Here is a 20,726-nt window from a genome sequence, read left to right on the forward strand (position 1 = left end):
CTAAAATGTAACTCTTTGTATGTGGCATGCCTTGTAATAAAAGTCCTGACAAGTTACACACACACACACACACACACACACACACACACACACTCATACACGCGAACATGGTCTTAAAATTAAACATCTGCACCTGCAAAAAAAAAAAAAAAATCCCAAAGTTCACATCCACTGTCTACAGCCCTTAACCATAGACAGGATTTAAAGGAATCTTCTATAATGACACGACTGAAGCCCTGGAGAAGTAGAGGGTTTAGCATAAGTACCTTGCAATAGTTTCTACTCATACATATTTCTCTGTGCAAAGGCATCCATCTCCCGGAGCTATATTTTCAGATCCCACAGAATTGCATATTCAGCAATTTATAAATAACTCCCAGTTCCGAAACAATGAAAATTCTAAAGTGAATAACGTTCCTAGGCAGAAGCAAACAGTACACAATTTAAAGAAAATTCCCCAATGACTTCAAAGAGTAAGAAATATTTACCTTCAAGAAATCACAAAAGCAGCACTTAAATAATTGGGTTGGAAGACTGCTGATTTTTCCCATTGCTTCTGAAGTGCAAAGTCTGGAAATGAATTGGTTAGCAGGAATAATGAGGCAAAAAGAAATCCAGAGAGATGGGAGATGTTGAGAGCAATGTCACATTTCAATTTTGAGGACTTTATTCCATTGCGCAGGCTCTATCTGCTCTGAATTTAGCAGTGACAGTGAGATTTAGCAAACAGAAGAGGGATTTAGAGAAAATCCTCACATTTATCTACAAAACACAGACACTGTAGACAGGAAACAGCTGGGGGAACATTTGCCTTCTCTCTCTCTCCCTCTTCTGGCAAAGTTATCGAGTAAGGACTTTTTTGGGCATGGTGACAAATAACATCATACCTTTGCATTTTAAAACTAGAGCACAGAAGCATTTCTTTTTTTTTTTTTCCCCCTTAATAGAATGTGTGTTAGTGACAGGGTGAGCAGACATGAAAATACTGATACTGCGGTAGAAAATGAGGGTCTGCTCCCTGATGAACTTTCTCCTGGGCACGAAGACATACACATCTGTTAATACACCTTATCAGAATTAAACGAAGATATGTGGGGGATGGGTGAGCGCTTTTATATTCTAGAGCAAATGCAAAATTAAAAAACAAAAAAGAAATGAAGACAAGACCACCCCAAGCAAACCCTATGATTTTAACCCTAAAATGACTGGGGTAAACTAGATTGGAAGGCAGCGCTGGGGTGACCCCTTGTCCTAGTTGCCAAGCGAGGGGAATGATCTCATTTCCTAGAACCTAGAAAAGGGGCAGGCAGTATTGCAATTGGCTCCCTTTAGGACACCGTCTCGCGCTTTTTGCCCGTGACAGGGCAAAGATTGTGCTGAGCTGTAAAGCCAACTGAAAAAATAAAATCTTTTTCTTCCTTCCTCTATGAGGCTGCCTATCAACCCCCCCCACCCCCACCCCCAGGGGAAGGGCACTTGAGGGGCAAACTATTTTCTCATTGTTCATATTTTTCTACATTACTTGAAACTGTGTGTGTATGTGTGTGTGCGTGTGTGTTTTTCTCCAATGTTTGTATATTCTAAATAACACCAGCTGGCTAGCAATACCCTCTCAAGGGTTATGATGTCATTCAAATCCCTCAACTGGATGAGTGGCTGACAACATGGTCCAAGCCAGCTGTTTTGCTATTTATAATGTACACTTGTCTTTGCCGTTGAGAACCACGTTCTATCCTTTGTGGATCCGGTTTGTACCAATTTTCCTTTGGTTTTGCGAGGTAGTAGATAAGAAAACAGATTATGAAATAAGATTGTAAAAGCCCAGATCAGACTTTCCCTAGACTTCTCTCTTGGCGTGGTTTCTCAGGGATGGAGGAAATAACCTGGACTTTGCATTTTTTCCTCTTGTGATTTTCAGGGGACATGGTGATACTGAGGCATCAACTGGACAAGGGTCTGCTGGAAACCCTAGTCCAGATCTTGATGTTGTCCTGTGGATAGGAAGTTGTTTGCAGAGGTGAGTGCCCTCAAAGGAAAATCTGGCTGGCTTTAGAAGGGCGCTCGGTTTGGTCAAGTCTTCTGTGTAGTTAGTAACTTGAGGCAAGACTTACCTTCCAGAAAGAAAAGTTGGAACTTTGGATTTATGTCATTTCAATGGTGCTCAAATTCAGCGTTGTTTAGTGAGTGCCTACTATGTGCCTGACTACCTTCATCATGGTCAAGGCCCCACAGGGGCTTTCAGCTGCGTGGCAGGGACAGAGAGGAAAATGTCACTGTCACATGGTGGGTATGTGCTCTTTTAAAAATATGAACAGTGCACACTGTAAGGGAGTAACAAATTCTCTGGAAAAACAAGGAAGTGAAACCCTTTTGAAACTCCAGAACAGGGAAGAGGGATGGTTCATGAGAGGCTTTGGGTACAAGGTTGGGAAGTTTCAGTGGATATGATCTGACCCGAAGAGTCCACAAATAATGCATCAGCAAGAGGTGGCCAGGTAGGCAGCTACAGGTGGGTGGGCAATTTATGCTTAAATAATAATCCAAGACTTCCTTAATGACCCCCGCTTCATGCACTTAACTTATGACTTGATTTACCAAAGATCTCCTTTTTCTGCTGCTTTTGTGGATCAGGCCCTTTTGAAAAGCAAAGTCCATCCTCCTATTATGGACTTTGATGATGTAGCTTATATAACCAAAGAGCTGCCCTATCTCCCACGTAGACAGAACTGCCATTTCCAAGTGCACAGCATCAAGTACCTGCTGGAATCTTGTTGCTGTGCGCCTTGCTCCATCACCAGGCACCTTCCCAGGTGAAGGCCAGGATTTTCCTGTTGTCATTTTAGCACATTTAAATTGTTCCAAAATGTCCTGGACACTCACTGGATTTCTGCAAGCTGAATTTCCAAGTCTGCTATACTCTCTTGGCATGCCCTGGGCAGAGATCCCCTCATCCCCAATCATTTCATATGAAAGGCTGCTTTGGGAGACAGAACACATACCATTCCATCAGACATTGTACTCCTGTGATAGCGACACACTGACTCACAGTCTCTTGGTTTTATAACCCCAATTACACTTAAAGGATAATTGGGTTTTAATTTATGTCCCAGTTTTTATGTCACAATCAAAGAAAACTGAAATTTCAGTGAATCGTAATTATCATCAGCTGTGCTGTGGAAACATTCCTATGTGAGCTCTCAGTTTCCAATAGGGAAAGCAATTTCCTGAAGTGATTATTGTATATTTCAATGTAGGGGAAATGGTCTATATTTCTGGGTAGGGTGATCCACAGAGCAGGGCAATAATTCCTAGAGAAATGGCCATTTTCTTTGCTAATTCCAGAGTCAACATCAAAGAGAAAGGGCACTAACTGTGCCACGTGATTACCTTTTAATGACTGAGTGCTGTACCTGTTTAGGAGAAAAAGAAATGACTGCACCTCTTACTAAGAATCTAAGGTAGTAGTAAATCTAATTCCCCAGAAGTTCAGGTCATGAAATCCCAAGGGAACGAAACATATGGGGTCATTCTAAAATTATTGAAGGATTATGTAGTCTCCTGCCTAGAACGATTGGACAGTCAAATATGGGAATTGTGTGCCACCAAAATAGCTAACTGTAAGGACCTGCTCATCATGAGAAGATCCACTCCTGGAAATTCAGATTCACAGTTTCACCTTTCATATGTGTAATGCCTGTGGGATATAAATAACTCTACCCTAAAGCCTTCTTCTTGAGTAGCATATTTGCATAAAGCTGCAGCCTCAGAAGACTTCTGACACCTTTCTTAAAAAAAAAAAAGAAAAGCAACAAAACAGTTGTTCATTTCCTTGTAGAGCCGGCTGATTGAGATTCACAGAAAGGGTGGGCAAGGCCCCTTCCCCATTCTTTCTACTACTCAAGCCATGTCCCCAGTCTTTCCCATGCCAACAGCAGAGGAGCTGATCCAAAAGGTAATTTCATAGCCATGTGCATATTTACAATTTATTTTATTACTGTTTTTGCTGACTCCCAAGAAAAGCTCAGAATGGATATTTGGAAGTAGGAGGACTTTGGAACCAAATAAAGGGTGAGGGCTAAGGTTCTAGGGCCACCCACCAGGCAAAGAACTTGGGGAAACTATTGGACGTGTGTCTTGGATCATGGTTTGTGGGGAGGGTTGGTCTGGGAGTGTATTCTCCAATGTCTGAGATCAAAAGCTTGTCAATTCAGAATGTAGAACTCCGAGGAAAAGGCCGGACCTCAAAAATACAACATGCTGCTGAAAAGGGGACCAATGTCAGCTCCAAAAGATCTGCTCAGAAGGAGCTGTGTTATTTCTCAAAAAGATGTTCTTTAGCTCAAAGGAGCTGCTTTAAATCCTTAGAGGAGCATTTTCCCCTCAGCTAGGGGAAACAGTCATAGGGAGAAGAAATCCTCTCACTGAAGAAATCAATGCTTTCTTTTCAACATCAAACTTGGATCTTATTTCTTCAAAAATGTCAAAAGGGCAAATACTGAAAGCAGTCAGAAGCAAAACTGCTGTGGTTTTGGGAGAAAAAGAATTCTTCGTAATGGCAGAGAAGGAGTCACTGCATGTGGCGAGGATGGCTTGGGGGAGTGAGAGAACCTGAGGGCTCACCACAATTGCCCCCACTTGAATAGAAAGTGAGCAAAGGAGACACCAAGTCCAAACTTCAGGGGCAGTACCCACAAACGCGCTTTCTTTTGGAATAAAAAAATGTGCGCGCCCTCTTGTGGGCTTCGGGAAAACTGCCACCGCAATTAACCATTGATGTGTGGAGTTTGGAGAGGAGTGGGGCGTTTTGAAAAGCTGTGGATTGAAATATAGTTTAAGTTGTACTGATCTTTAGTTTTTTGAATCCCTTTTGAAATAAATAAGCTATATATTTGATTCACTGTAGTTTTTAAAAAGGGGAGGAGTGTTAAAGAGCGAAAGGAAAATCATAAACTTCATGAGGGCATAGATGTCCTTTTCATGGCTGTTTTCCCCATGCTTAACGCCTGGTATGGGCTCAAAACATTGTGTTGATTCAATGAAAGTCTGGAAAATAAATGATGATAAAGGTAAAATATTTCACATATAAAGATAGTCAATTCTCTGAGAGTAAAATGACCAACTTCCTCATTTTGTAAATAAGAAAAATTGGGGGTGGGGGCAGCGGCGGTGAATAGAAAAGTGGCTTATTTAATGAAAAATGTAGGCGTTCGTGAATGGATATCGAATTTAGTCTCCCTGTCTGTTCTGTACTCTTTCTAACACATCAGTATTGAAAATGTGAGCTAGAGCCTTGATGGTTAAAAACATGGCATTTAAGCATCACGTAAGTGTAAAAAGGGTCCCATTTTCAATTCTCTTTCTACCTGAACTTACTGAGGAGAAGCCTGTCTTCAGTGCCTGACACTTGCTAATCTCCCCTTTTAACAACAACAACAACAACAACAACAAAACAACCAACCAACCACACAAACTAACCAACCAACCAACCAACCACACACAAAAAAACCAGAACTGAAGCCCAAAGTCTGTATAGGCAGTGGTTTTTATATAGAATTTAATAATACTGTTTCATTTTTATGGTATTTGTTTTTAAGAATACCTTCTATTTAGGGCAGTGATGCTGTTTTTGAAATAGATATTTTAAAGCTTATTTTTAAATATATGTACCTAGGTCTCAAAAAATGAATTTAAGAAAAACATATTTTTAAAGTAAATAACATAGTGGCAGACAGTTATGACAGAAAACTGTGTAGTTGGTGTTTGAATGTCCGGTGTTTGGGATCAGTGCAGAAGAACATGTCATGTGTTAGGTAAAAGAAATAGGACCACAATGAAAAAGCAGAGAACAAAGACCCTGTATATAAAAAATGTCACCAGATAAATGTATTAATTATGTTTCTTGATAATTTAGAGACCCTTTAGGCTCACACTCATTTTTTGTTCCAGCCTTTTATGGAGTTTGGAGATGTTAAAAAAGCTTGGTAGAGTGAATAACATTTGAGTTAAGTCCTGAGGCATGAGTTCACATCCAAGATGGAAAAAACGGTAAAGGCTGTTCCAAGCAGAGGGAACAGCATGGACAAAGTTATGTAGAAATGAGAAGGTTCCCAGTGTTGGGGTAATGTGGAAGCTGAGGCTGTATCCACATCCTGAGACTCCCGCTCTGTGGAAGCCCTTTATTCCCCTCCTCTTCCCATCAGTAAGACTGGTAAACAGTCTTAATTCCTTCACGATTCTCATGTATACACAGATTTGTATGTAACTGAATCTGCCATAAGGGTTGAGGCAAAAAGGTCTTATTTCTGGTGAGCCCTGAACTTCCTCTAAAACCTGGTCTTTCATAGCATCCTGTCTTCACGTGGTTAATTAAGGAACTTTATTGTGCTCTTTGAGAGCTGGGCACACAGCCCCCAGCTTCAATTCTTTACTTAAAAGTGGCTGCTGGGAACATTTCAGTCTTCGTGGTAGGGTTATCCATACAAACAGACGTTTGAGTAATCAGTTGAAGAGGAATACAGTATCTAGGGGAGCTCTCAAAATGATCCATCTGGTAAACATATACCTTTGGAGACTGTACCCCATCCTCCAACCAGCAGAGACCCTTAGTGAAGGTGTGCCATGTACACGTCACAGAAATTTAGGTATATCTACAACATAATTTCCTCCTTTTTATACCCTGGTGAAGGCCTCATCTTCTTTTGGAGCTCAAAATAAGTATTTAAATCTTGTTTTATTAGTCCAGAGAAACAGAACCAATAAGGTCAATGTCTGTCTATCTATCTATCTATCTATCTATCTATCTATCTATCTATCTATCTATCTATCTATCTATCTATCAATTTATTTTAAGAAATTGGCTCATGGGATTATAGAGGCTTAACAAATTCAAAATCTGCAGGGTAAGCTGGAGACTCATGAGAGAGTTACAGTTTGAGTCCAAAGGTCATCTGCTGGCAGGATTCCCTCTTCTTCTGGGAGGCCAGCCTTTTTCTATTAAGGCCTTCAACTGATGGATGAGGCCCACCCACTTAATGGAGGATAATCTGCTTTACTCAAAGTCTACTGATTTAAATATTAATCTTGTCTAAAAAATATTTTCACAGAAACGTCTAGAACATTTGACCAAATATATAGGTACTGTGGCCTAGCCAAGTTGACACATATAATTAACCATCACACCAGTGGTTCTCAGAAGGTGCACTCACTGATCCGCACTCACTAAAATGCAACAATAATAATAGTCTTTTCCCAGTTGCAGAAAAAACAAACAAACAAACAAACAAACAAACAAACAAACAAAAAAACCCTTAAGTTAATGGATTATATTTTCCAATTCTAAGCTTTCCTCCCATGCATTTTTCTTAAACCTTTGGCTCCTGTGCCTCCTGTTCTCTGATCGGTGCCAACTTGCCTTGGTATGTCATTAATATTTTACAAAGATGATGCCCATTGGTGACAAGAAAATAAACAGTTTTAATTTTTTACCACCACTAAGGGGAACAAATGTGCATATAACAGACACATGCGCACACACACACACACACACACACACACTCACACCTCTCAAACACATGCACAGAATTGTAGATATAATCATCTGTGCTTAGTTTCTCTAGATGATAAGAATTGTGTTCATTCTCTTATTTTAAAAAATGCTGTTTAGATCCATGGAGAGAAGTTTCAGGCCTAAGATGGTGTTTGGGGTAGGGTGATATCCTGCCCTTTGGCCAAATGGGGAGAGCGGTTTCCCACATGCTTCTGCCCCGAAACTGGCTCTGTGCCTGGCCATGACATTTTTTTTTTTAATTGAAGTTTATTGGGGTGACAATTTTTAGTAAAGTTACATAGGTTTCAGGTGTACAGTTCTGTAATACATCATCTCTATACCACATTGTGTGTTCATCATTACATTTTCAGTAGCAGGATGACAAGTGATTTTAACTTTCTTAATGCTTTTAATTTTTATTATTTTTATAATCAGCAGATATTACTTGGTAGTCAGGAAAAGTCTCACAAGATAGTTATTAAAAACACTGCTAGGTACTATCCGTCCTTAGTATTGACTGAAACTGTAGCATATATGGGAGTGTTTGTGTGGGTGTGTATTTAGTGACTCAGGTTACCTCTTTATTCTTCAAGTTTTTGAACCTCTATGATTATTGTCTTGGTCCTGGCTTGCTTAGGTGACATGTATATGCACTCACTCACCAAATCCCACCCTCGTTCTCCCACTTTGCTTTATAATGTCTTTACATTTCAGCCTCTTTCTCTCAATTTGCCCAGTATTTTTCTAGATTAGATTGCTAAATTCCTGAATCATTGCATGGGCTTCCTACCAGTCTTTCCTCCTGACAATCTCATCAGTTCTAGCTGCCACAGTCCTCAAATGCCATGTGCCTGTGTTTCACACCTCCTCACATTCCCTTGGTCACATCTAAATTCAGAGCATTCCCTTCCACAGTACCCTCCTCTCTTGCTAATATCCATCATGGCTTCTTCATAACTCATTGTTCTTCCCTGTATAGCCCTAGCCCCAGCACAGTGCTTGGTTTTTAATAGGTTATCAATAAATATTTGTTAATTAATAATGAGGGTAAAAGCGATCATATGTAGGGTGATGGAAGGAGAACTGACTCTGGGTGGTGAACACACAATGTGATAGATGATGCATTACAGAATGCTACACCTGAAACCTATGTAGCTTTACTAATGATTGTCACCCCAATAAACTTTAATTAAAAAAAATAATGATAACCACCACTAGCATAAAATTGAGTATCAAATTATATTCTTTATTTCGTATTATTTTAATTATCTCACTTAATTCTCACAAACTTCAATAAAATACTTCCACTGTCATTTCTAAGTGCCTGGTTTAGTTCTTGGGACATAGCAGAATCTCAAAAATATTTGTTGAATGAATGAAGACTATTGAGCTAGAAGTCAAATGATTTGCCTAATGTCCCATGGCCATTAAGTGACAGAGCTCGGATTCAGTTTCAGGTTGCTGTAATACACAACACTGCATGGTTTACACATTTTTAGTAGATGGATGACCTCTTTCAATGTATTTTTGTATATCTCCTACATTCCCCATAGTACAATGGTGTACTTTCATTGGTACTCAATACAGGGATAATTAATTCTAAACATGAGTTTAGAATAATTATAATAACGATTTTCAAAATAGTCAGTCTGAAAAGTTCCAGGTATAGCCATGTTTAGAACATTTTAGGGGAAACTAACAAAGAAAGCTTGTGCTTACCGCTCCTCATTCCCACCACTTCCACTCTGAGCTACTGCCTGAAAATACACAGAGAAGAAAACAAATCCCTACTGATATTTCATTATACTGTGTTGCCTCTGATAAAAAACAACAACAAAATAACTAAACCAAAACGACAACAACAACAACAACTAAATAAGCAACCGAAGCTACAGAAATAGACAATTGCTCTCCAGAGCAGGAGGTACCGGAGTCCAAGCCAGAAGCTCAGATGAAGCCTGCCTCAGACAGGAAGCCACTTATACTCTTCCACTTACGCTAAGAACAGAGGCTAGGTTTTCTGGGGTGTAGTCTTACTGGAGCTTTAGATGTGAGCAACCACAGTAAAGCAAGTCACACTACCAAACATCTATGTACTCATTCCCACTCTGATTTAGATAAACTTTGTTTTGATGAAACATCAGGGACTAAGCATGACCCACTTAATGACAATCTGTGCTCTACTTAGAGTCTTAGAGGCTAGGGCAAACCCAGTCTTTGGTGTTTATCCTTCCTAAGGTCAGGGAAGCATCTACAGGTTGTTGTGGGATGGATAACATAGCAAACCCTTCTCTGTCTGCCTTAGAATCAGTGCAGATGGTGGCTTCTCAGAAAGCTAATGCTTTTGCTTTGTGGTAGTTCCCAAATGGAGCTCATGATGGATTAGGGACAGTTCCTAAAGGCTTGCTGACTTTCCTGAAATTCAAGGTAAGAAGGCTTGACCAGATTGCATGCTAACTGGTATTTTGGCCTTTTGCTGCCACTTATTCTTTGTGTTCTTTTTTTTACCCCCCTTTCTTTCCCCTCTTTCCCTGGCTAATGAATACTAGCTGAACTTGTTCCCTTTAATCAACTGCTCTCTGGCTTTACATCCCTGATTCTTCACAAGGAAAATGGTGACTTCAGATTTGGATCTTGCTGGGGCTAGAGCACTGCCAATCCAACTGGCAGGCTCCTTCCCAGCTTGGGTTCCCATCAAGGTAGCAATCCCACATCCTGGACTGGCTAGCTTCTCTGCTAGGTGCCAAGGTTAAACTCACTCCATTGCTTTGGAAAGCAATAGACCTCCAGAGGCAATTGTTGCATTTGCAAAGTTTGGAGAGAGGCTGGAGCTGTTAAGTGAGGGCATCTGTTTTTCCCAAGAGGCTATCTAGGTCATGTCTTCCAACATCTGGACTTTTACAACCCACTCATTTTTGTGGATTTTGCAGATAAAGCAAGTGTCATCAAACCAAAGACAATTTGCCATGTGTTGCCCCTTATAGACAGCCTCAGTGGGGCAAAGGACTCTTATGATCCAAATCCAACCAACTCTTAGGACCCAAATACAAAACAGACAAAACATAAAACCCTAAAGCTCCTGGGGAATGAAATCTTTCAGTGTGAGAGAACCAAGAACAGAACACGAAGTGCAGTCAGGAATAATCAGACAATAGCAATGTCAGCATTTAACACCAGTGGTGATAAATTTGCATTTTTGCAGTTTATAAATAACAATTCCACAAGATCTTCATTGAGCTCTTTGAAAAAATTTCAGCCACAACCATGTCTCAAGCATACTAAACCAGGGGCTGTGTTATTCTACACAAGAAGGATTTTCTTTGCAAAGGGAAAGCCATGCCTGAAACATGACTGAAAGATGCATCGCTCAGTTAGGGCAGCCACCCACACTGAAGCTGGGGTCCTCTCAAACAAGAGCAAACTTCTCTGTCTTGGAACTACTAAACTATGCTGTCTGGAGAATAAGTTTACACAGCTCAGTGTCAAGCAATTTGGTTAAGTCCAGAAAATGGGCAGGAAATGCCAGGGCTGGGCTGACATGGGTGCCCTGAGCTACAGCATCACTTTGAATGGGACTATTATTTACTTTCTTAAATAAATATCATGTGGCAAAATCATGCCTTATACAAACCAGCTGAAGTGTGTGATGTCACCATGTTAACACGTTTTTATAGTCCTGGAAGAACGCAATGGGATCGGGTCTATCCGTAATCATGTAAAGAAGCCGAGTATACATTCCAGATGTTCATTATGTCCCAGTTATTCCCTGGGAGCCAAGTGGAGCTTTTCTCCTTGCCCAAGAAGTCTTATTTTAGTCATTGAGGCAGAGACACACTTGAAATCTGATACGTTTGGAATTATCATGCTAAATCCCATAGTTCCAGTTAAGTAAGTGGATGTGTGCAAAACAAAACAAACATGTAAAAAAGGGAAGAAAGAAAGACAAAAAGAGAAGAAAGGACAACCAAAGGACCTTTCCATTTGAGATATTTCCCAGTTCAGCCTCATTTCTACTGTCAGCCTGAGCCTTCGCGGGAAGTCGAGGGGCGTGCAAAACGAATGCCGATGTAGCTCAGGTCGACTATATCACTGAGTAACTGACCTTTGTAAAATCAGAAGGTTCAATGCCCAGCACGATCAGAAAAAAAAAGATGCTCTCTTATTCCTAAATGCTGGTCACGTTGCAAAATCTCCTCCTGCAGGAATTAGTTCTAAGTAACCTCCAAGGAGTCCTGTCATTAGAAAGGTAGTAAGACTTTGAAAAAGTATGTACACGTTCAGACTGTAGATGTTTGCTTCACAATGTTCTTTATCCTGTGAAGCAGATAAAGCTTCAAGCAGCTTTTTAGTGGAAGTTATTGTGGAATCAATACAACTCCTAAACCCTTTATAATCCAGCCTGAGCTGATCCTTGCAAACAAATATGCGTCACAGAACATGACTTCATCTGTACCTCTGGCCAAATTGGACCACTGACTATACCCTAGACATGCTTGCCCTGTTTGTACCTTTAGCTGTTGCTTATGTAGCTTCACTCCCACCTCAACCACCCCCCTTTTGGCTGCAAATTTGGCACATTTTCCACCTGTTTTTCCTCAATCCTCCTGTCTTCTCTCTTGTGTCCCCACCCCTGTACCAGCTAGAAGGAACGACTTATCTTCTTGAATTCCCATGTCAACTTGTTCATGTTTTCGCCTCTTGTATGAATTAATGTATTGATATGTATATAGACATTTATTCACGTTTATTTATTCATTCATAAAATAGGTATTGGCCATAATGAGCAACATGCTAAGAACTAGATATTCAACCACTATTCTTCTACACATATTCTTCTACCCAGCGCCTAGATTAATTGATTGTGGCACTGACCCACTTTGAAAAGAGGCCTCCTTGAAACACAAAGGAAAAGTGTGCTATGAACACTAGCAGTGGGCTTTAACTAAAAACATGAACCCAAAGCAATTTTTTTTTTTTTTTTTTAATGCCGGCAGAAAACAGGCTGGTCTCGAGAGATGGCAGATAATTTAGAGTTGAAATAAGATTAGAAATAGGAGAATCTAGAAGTCGTTCTTAAAAAATTGAACATGTGAAAATTACCTGTTACAGTAATCATAGTTTAAGAAGCAATAATAAAAGCTAAACTCTCAAGTTGCCTCAAACCTCTTAGCTGAAAGAAGAAGCTTCATACTACAAGCTGACTCAAACTCTCCTCATTTGAAATCGTAGTTTCTATAAATTGAAAGCATAGAGGTAGGGGGAAAAAATCCAAATATTCTTGAAAAACAAGCAAGCAAATGGATTAAGAATAAATCTCAGTGAACTCATCTAAATACTACAGATAACGATTTTCTTATATTTGCCATGGGCCAGATAAAGTTTCATCATGAATGCCTGCAGACATAATGAACGTAAGTAAGTCTTCCAAAAAGATCTCTATAGTGTGAAGTCTACACGGCACAGACAACCCTTTAGTGTGGATATTTGTATCTCAGTTGGTGAACTCCTAACCATGATGCCCAAGCCCAAATCTCCAAGATGAAAAGGCCAGGAAGCTCTAAATCAGGGATGTCCAAACTTTTTTCAACGGTTTTTACCAAGGGCCATATGCGGTAAAATACACAAACAGCCGGGCCACTCACTCGAGGTGAAGTACGTATTGCCTCACCTGGTTTATTTAAGTAAATTAAATATGTTTTTGGAATTTGCTGCGGGCCAATTAACAATGGATTGCGGGCCGCAGTTGGCCCGTGGGCCACAGTTTGGACACCCCTGCTCTAAATCAATCATCCTGAACCACATTCTCTTTCTGTATTGCCATCAGGTTTGTGAGGTCTACCACTCCATGTTAGTTTCTGATTCTAGTGAGGTAGAAAGTATGGTCCCAATTGAATGTAGTGAATATTCATGGGACCTCTGCTGTATGCCCAATTCCTTTGGTAAGCATGATCTATGACCTTGAGTAGCTTGCTATCTTGTTTGAGAGAACTAAACATAAAAAAAGAGGAAAGAAAAATAGAGAAATTATAACTATGAAGTGTTAAATTGAACACATGATCAATTTCTAAATTATGTGATTATTGTTGTATGTTTATTACTATGGTTGGCAGAGAAGGGAGAATGGGCCCTTGACCTTGCCTGGCAATCATATTCCATTTTCCGTGTCTATTTATTCACTTTCTCTTGTAGATGGCCATTTCAGATCTTCTCTTCTCTCCCAAGTTCTCTACTGTCTACGTCACCATCCTTATTCTTAGTTGAAGACCTTATTTCCTGTTTCATCAAAGAGATAGAAGCAGTCAGAGGAGATATTCTGCAAGCTCTTCCCACAGTACTCACCTACTCACCCATTTTTTTTTTGTCACCACATATTTTGTTTTCTTTCCTATTAGTAGACATAAAGACCCATGTTCCTAAGTTTATCAGTGCTAAGGATTTTAAAGGTCTGATTCCAACTGGATGGAAATAAAAAGATTTTCTTTAGGAAAAAAAGAAAGCACCTCCTAAAAATAGGTACAGTAGAAAGAAAATTGGGATTAAAAAACAAGGACTTGTGAATTGTAGTATGACTTCACAGCCAACAGTCTAGAAAGTAGACAAATGCCCCTAGACCTGTTTCTTTGTGCAGCTCTGATTTCCTGGAGTGGATAAACATTTAGAACACAAATCATTGGTGAATTAGGTACTGTTGTTTATATAACTGCATTATAAGTATGATAATTTTAGTCTACCGGCAGGGAATCGTTTAATCTATCTTACAGAGCTGCACCAAAATTGTGTTAGATGTAGGTGAATAGCTATTTGAGAAAAGTCAAGGTAAATCAGAAACTGCAGTAGACAAAGCTCAACTGGCAAATTGCCAAGACAGTTCCTAAAACAGAAAGTCTGTAGACATCTAGATGAAAAGCATGAACCACTTGATCAGGTTCATACGTATCCTTATGTATCCTTAGCCTCGAAGACAAGCCAATCATTGTCATCTTTTTATCTTATTACTGAGTGCTTGGAATCTTAGGTGGCAAACATAGAAAACCACGATCATCTTCCCTCTTCATGAGCAAACCTTGTTACTTGACATCATAGAAGAAACTACAGAAATACAAATTCAACATGTAAAAGAATTACTAGGCATAGTTTTGCTGAGGGTAAGGGAGGGGAGGGGCGACAAAAGCACCTATCTGCTACCAGTGCTTCATGGACCATGTTTCAAGACAAGAATCAGAAGTACAGCATTGATAGATGCATGGGATTTTAGAATTGGAAGGGACCTTAGAAGCCATCTCAGGTCCAAGTGCCTATTCATTTGATATCTCATTGAAATGGAGAAAGGAAGATCTGAGGAGGGATAATGTGCAGAATAATGAGGCACAGTGATATTAACTGGGCTTCAGAACAAGAAGGAAGGGGTGTGTGTTTTTATTACATATGTTCACAAAGGTGGTACTTTGTAGAAGAGGTAAATGATAAACAGGGTGGTGTTTTGGACACATTGATGGGCACATTTCTGGGAAAAAACATTTCTTTTAGATTTGCGTGCCTCAGAAAAGTGAGACATCACTTTTAAAAGGAAGTTTAGAAATAGATTTTGGTGTGGATAGGCCAAGCTCCAAGGTGGTCCAGGTGGGAGAATGGAAGTATTGTGTTGGAAAGAGTAAATAAATATCCCGCAAAATAAGAGTCACAGAAGCTGAGACAGGACGTGGGTTTAAATCCCTGAAGTATATTCAAGTAGTTTTATGGCCTTAGGTGAGTTACTCATTCTCTCTGGGTTTTCCTATCTACAATCCCCGGTTAAGACAGACCAGCATTTAAACCCCAGCAACGCCACTGACGGCTTGTGTGACCTTGGGCAAGTTATTCATTCTCTGAGTAACTACTTATAAAATTGGGATATCAATACCTTGCGGATTGAACACACAAAAAGTGCTAACGGAGCAGATGTTATTAGTATGAAGATGTTTGCATGTATTTAGTATAAACCACTAACCTATAAAGTTCTCCAATTTGGAAACTATCTTGTGTTATCTGCATACAGAGTTTCCTGATGGCCTCTCCTTGGTTGAAAAACTGGGTCAAGGTGTAGGTCACCTGTCTCAAACTGACTTGGGTATTCCCAAATTTATGTAAGCCTTGAGAAATCAGCCAGATAATATAAATGACTGCAAAGACCTTAGGAAGTTTCACCTACGATAAAAAGTATCATCGTTATCATTAATCCACAATAGGTACCAAATCTAAATAAAATAACTACCTCAAAAAATTTCAGATTCTACAATTTCAAACCACAAATACATTGATTTTTCTGTCATATTTACTACCTGTTATTTAGAAAGACATGATACCAATATTAGTATTTACCTGATTTTAATGATTTGATGATGGGAGAGCTGCAACTGTAATTTTTGTTCTGTTATATTAACTCTCTAGACAATTAGCTGAGGTGAAGTGGGGAGGGTACATAAAGGTGGGTCAGAGGTGGCAAGATGCAGAGGCTCAAAATCCCTTTTCTTTAACTACTTAAGGAAAACAGCCTCCCATAAAAATGCAAACAGACCCTGGAAAGGTCACAGATTATCCAGAGTTTACCAGGAATTACTTTGGGGTTCCATGTAAGGCTAACAGAGCTTCTCATGCTTTTTAACAAGACTATGTTGCTTTCCATATTCCCCGCCCCATCAAGGAAAATAACTTCAAAGACTAGTCTTCAAAAGGAGGCTAAAGTCAGACTGTTTACTAACTTCCTTCTAAACACAACAGGGACTAACCCCATCGTGCTGTTGATCCCTCTTTATATTCTAGGTCACATCTTATCGTGGAGACTCTATTTTGCTTGCACCTCCCTTAATTTGACTTAATTTTCTATATTCCTATCCTAAACTCTTCTACTGTGCCCTCTGGAACTCAGGACATATCATCAGCAAAGTCCCCCATTTCTTCATCTTCTTTTACTTCCCCTTTTGCTTTAACTGAAACCCATCTGCCTCTCAAGGACAACGATTTTTCCCAGCCTTCCATTGGGACTGTTTTCTTTTTCCTTCTTATATTTCATGCACATCTCCAGGGTCTAAAGATGATGGATAGGTGTCCTGCTTATCGCTTATGACTGCGTTCTGATTTGTGCTCTTTCTTCACTAAGCTATTCCACTTCCAGTTCCTTGAGACTACAAGCTATCAGAATATGCCAGCTTCTCTCCCACCTTCTTGCTGTTACCCATTGTCTTCCTGGTAATTCCCCTTCATTTGCTGAAGATTTGTTATCTGGATCATTGTCATTCTTTACATCACTGTTCTTGTCACCATTCTTGAGGACTTCAGCACCTATATGGACAGTCCATCTGACAACTTGGCCTCTGAACTCCTTGACCTCCTTGCATCCAATCGTGTTCCTTCACTCTAGCTCAGCTACCACCACCCATGCTTACATTCTAGACATTGTTAGTTAAATTACCTCTAGCCCAGGTAGCTCAGTTTGTAGACTATCAGACTTTCAATCTGAGGCTCTAGGGTTCAAATTCCTGTTTAGGTATTTGTAGCTTTTGCTCTTATGTTACCAAATCCTATCCCATGAAAATACCAATGCTGAAGTGTGCCTGTGCTTTGAATAAAATTCAATTCATTTTTCACTGATTTCAGAATATGCTAGATAAACATGTTCTCAGAGACAAAAGAGAAATAACTACCTCCAAAATCTTCATTTCAACCATCCTACTCCCTGCATTCCATCTTCTGTCTGCTCAGCTCATTTCTTTTATACTCTTCCTCTAATCATTCTGTGCTCCCGGGGGATCTCCAGTCCTTTGATTCTACCATATTTCCCTGCCTATTATCCCCTCACGCCTTTTCTTCCCTCTTTACCCAACTTGGAATCCACGACCCATCACTTTAATCCAGCCCCTCGTGTATATAACCTTGTCCATCCCTTCTCCCTTCATACTTGTCAGGCAAAAATCTGAACTCTGAATTTCTGTCAGCTCTATGCTTGCACCAGAGCAGCGGAATGTGGCTGAAGAAAACATGTAATCATGCTGAGCAGACTCACACCAGATTTTTTTTAACCACAAACCTCAAGACAACCTTCAGCATTGCCTGGAAATTCAAGACTTCTCCAGAAATAATGTTTAGAATATTGGGGGAGAGGACAAGACTACAAGCAAGAAGACTGGGTAGGATTTGAATGAGAGATTCAGAAAAGAGATGATAGACCAGGGACTAGAGAAGCAGTCAGGAATGTAAGTCAGAAAATACTTTCCAGAAATATTTAGGAAGCAGAATTGACGTGATTTGGTGAGCGAAACTGGGCTTGGACAATTGGATGACCTTTGTTCATATCATGAACCGTCAGGTGGACACTAGAGACGATGGACAAATGAAGTCATTCTAAATTTAAGATTTTACCCAGAGTACTTCATTGGAGGATTTGGAGGAGACTCCTTAGGGAAACCCTTTCTTTTCACCCTGAACATCCTTCAGCAGCTTTCTGCCTTAGACTTCTCAAAATTAGCCTTTATAGCTTCTCTCCATTCCTATTTTTGTGGCTTCCATTCTACTACCCCTTCTTGTTTCTTATCTACAATATGAAGGAATGGAGAGAATATATTCACCCCTCTTCATTTTAAAAATAATTTATTTAAAAAGAAAAATAATTCAAAGAAAACTTAATAGAAAGTTAAAGTAGGGAATTTGCTAATTTCAGCTTGGGACTTCTTCATTTCTTTATTAAGTGAAAGGATCAATAGGCAATTGGATATAATTGTTAAAGATGTAGCCCTGGGATTTGTAGCTATTGTTTTTACTCACCTAGAATTCATTGGTCCTTCTGTTAACCACATCCTGATATTCTCTAGGAAGTTACTCCTGTGCCCCCTCAGCAGCTGCCTCGTTCTCCATTCCTTTATCTTCCTACGCTTCATTTATCTGATGACTTTGTTTGTTTTATTGGTTCTTGCCTATATCTCCTTCTGGAATACAAGCGCCATGATCCTAGGGACTTTGGCTCTGTGGTTGACATTCCCAGAATGAAGAACAGTATTTGGCACATAAAATGTGCATGTTAAATAAATTAGTGTCCGTTTGCTTTAGGTTGACCTCACTCCTACCTCCAGGCTTAAGAAAATCATCATCTTCTTCTTTGTTGGTGACAGTGATTGCTTTAAGATGAGCACATAAACCAATATGCCCTGGAACTGTGAGCATATACTTTTGTAGCTTCAAGAAGCTATGTAGGGAAACCTAGACTGGAAACAAAACCAACTCGGATGGAAACAGAGCTGAAAGAGAAAGAGAATGAGGCCAAATTCTGATGACATTGTTTAAGATCTTGAATCAAGGCAAGTATGGTACATGAGCCAATAAATTCCATCTTTTGTTTAACTTTGTTCAACTTTGCTTAAGTTGAACTGCATTTTCTACCATTTATAACCAAGAGTCATGACTAAATACAGGTTGTAACTGAAGTGTTGTAAATAGATGACATCACATGGAGAGAACAGATAGTGTGAGAATGGAGTCCCCGGAATAACCATATTTAGAGATGAAAGGAAGAGGGAGACTAAAAAGAAATAGTTTAAGATATAAAAGAAGAATTAGCAATATCTAGTTCACAGAGACCATAGGAAGAAAGAATTTCAGAAAGGAAGAGGAAGGGTTAGGAGCACTGAACTCAAATTCAGCGTCTATCCAGAGTCACCTAGAAGGCTTGCTAAAACATAGATTGCTGGGCCCCACCCCAGCGTTTCTAATTCAATAAATCATGGGTGGGGCCCAAGAACTTAAGTCTCTAACAAGTTCCCAGGTGACACTTTTAAAAAATTTATTATTATTATTAGTGTTATTAGTATTATTTTGCTGGTTTAGGGACTACCTTTGAGAACCACAGCTATAGAGATTTTGAATAAGGTGAAATCTGAAAAAGGTTTTGTGGACTTGAAAATGTGGCAAAGGAAAACAGCATCTGTTGTGGTGGGAAAAAGAAAATGCAGGAAGTTAGGAATGGTTAGGAGGAGAAGAAGTGGAGGCAGTGAGGATTGATAATTCTTTTTTCCCCCACTTTTTTATTATTATTAGTTTCAGGTATACAAAACAATGTAATAGTTAGACATTTACACCCCTCACAAAGTGATAACCCCCCAATCTACTACCCTTCTAACATTGTATACAGCTGTTACAATATCATTGACTATCTTCCCTATGCTGTATTCCACATCCCCTGACTATATATATATATATAATTATAGTTGATGTTCAGTATTATTCTACTTCAACTTCAGATGTATAGTGCCATTGATCAGGCATCTACACAGTCTATGAAGTGATCCCCCTGATAAGTTCAGTGCCCATCTGCCTCCCTTGTGCACTGTTGGTAGGATTGCAGATTGGTGCAGCCACTATGGAAAACAATATGGAGGTACCTTAAAAAATTAAAAGTGGAACTACCTTATGACCCAGCAGTTCCACTCCTGGGTATCTATCCAAAGGAATTCAAAACACTAATTCAAAAACACATATACACCCTTATGTTTATTGCAGCACTATTCACAATAACCAAGTTATGGAAACAACTGAAATGCCATTGATAAACAATTGGATAAAGAAGTTGTGGTACATTTATACAATGGAGTATTACTCGGCCATAAAGAAGAATGAAATCTTACCATTTGCAACAATATGGATGGACCTAGAGAACATTATGCTAAGTGAAATACATCAGACCGAGAAAGACAAATACCATAAGCTCTCACTTACCTGTGGAATCTAAAGATCAGAATAAACGAGCAAACAAAGCAGAAATAGACTCAGGGATACAGAGATGATTCTTTTAAGGAGCTAAATTATCAAAGAAATGAGAGGGGGAGCCAGCTAGAGAGAGTGACAAGGAAAGTCTTTTTATTTAAAGATGAGGAGATCTGGGCATGCTTATTTGCTGAAGACAAAGGGCTGTAGTGGAGACTGAAGAAGCTGAAGATACAGGAGGTCAGCCCTAGAGTAATGAGTTGAAGGGGACCAGAGGAAATAGGTGAGATCCTCAGGTAAAGAGGCCAGCAACCAAGAGCAGGGGATGAAAGCATATGTGGAGAGATTTATGAATGGAGAAGCCCATGTCTGGATTGCCCATATTTCCCCTTAAAATAGAAAAGTTCATGTGCCTAGAACAAGAAAGACATTAAAGGAGCAAGGCACTTAA

The 20,726-nt window shown here is 39.6% G+C and overlaps 1 protein-coding gene and 1 long non-coding RNA gene across 5 annotated transcripts in view; one reads left to right on the forward strand and one right to left on the reverse strand.

The window, feature by feature from the left end:
* The window catches only part of IGF1 (insulin like growth factor 1), a 76,236-nt gene extending 75,410 nt beyond the window's left edge, over positions 1 to 826 (reverse strand). The window contains exon 1 of one of the 4 annotated variants that reach the window (XM_074326223.1): positions 489 to 824. In XM_074326223.1, the coding sequence (XP_074182324.1) occupies positions 489 to 551 (63 nt within the window). In that variant the 5' untranslated portion in view covers positions 552 to 824. Of the gene's footprint in view, positions 1 to 488 lie in introns of all 4 variants that reach the window. The other 3 variants (XM_019732185.2, XM_019732186.2, XM_019732182.2) reach the window with 3 other exon arrangements.
* A 3,013-nt stretch (positions 827 to 3,839) lies between these two features.
* The window catches only part of LOC141568833 (uncharacterized), a 30,152-nt gene continuing 13,265 nt past the window's right edge, over positions 3,840 to 20,726 (forward strand). The window contains exon 1 of the long non-coding RNA XR_012492051.1: positions 3,840 to 3,952. This is a non-coding gene — a long non-coding RNA (uncharacterized LOC141568833). The remainder of the gene's footprint in view (positions 3,953 to 20,726) is intronic.

The sequence above is a fragment of the Rhinolophus sinicus genome, linkage group LG02, assembly GCF_036562045.2.
Source record: "Rhinolophus sinicus isolate RSC01 linkage group LG02, ASM3656204v1, whole genome shotgun sequence".
NCBI classification, from domain to species: Eukaryota; Metazoa; Chordata; class Mammalia; order Chiroptera; family Rhinolophidae; genus Rhinolophus; species Rhinolophus sinicus.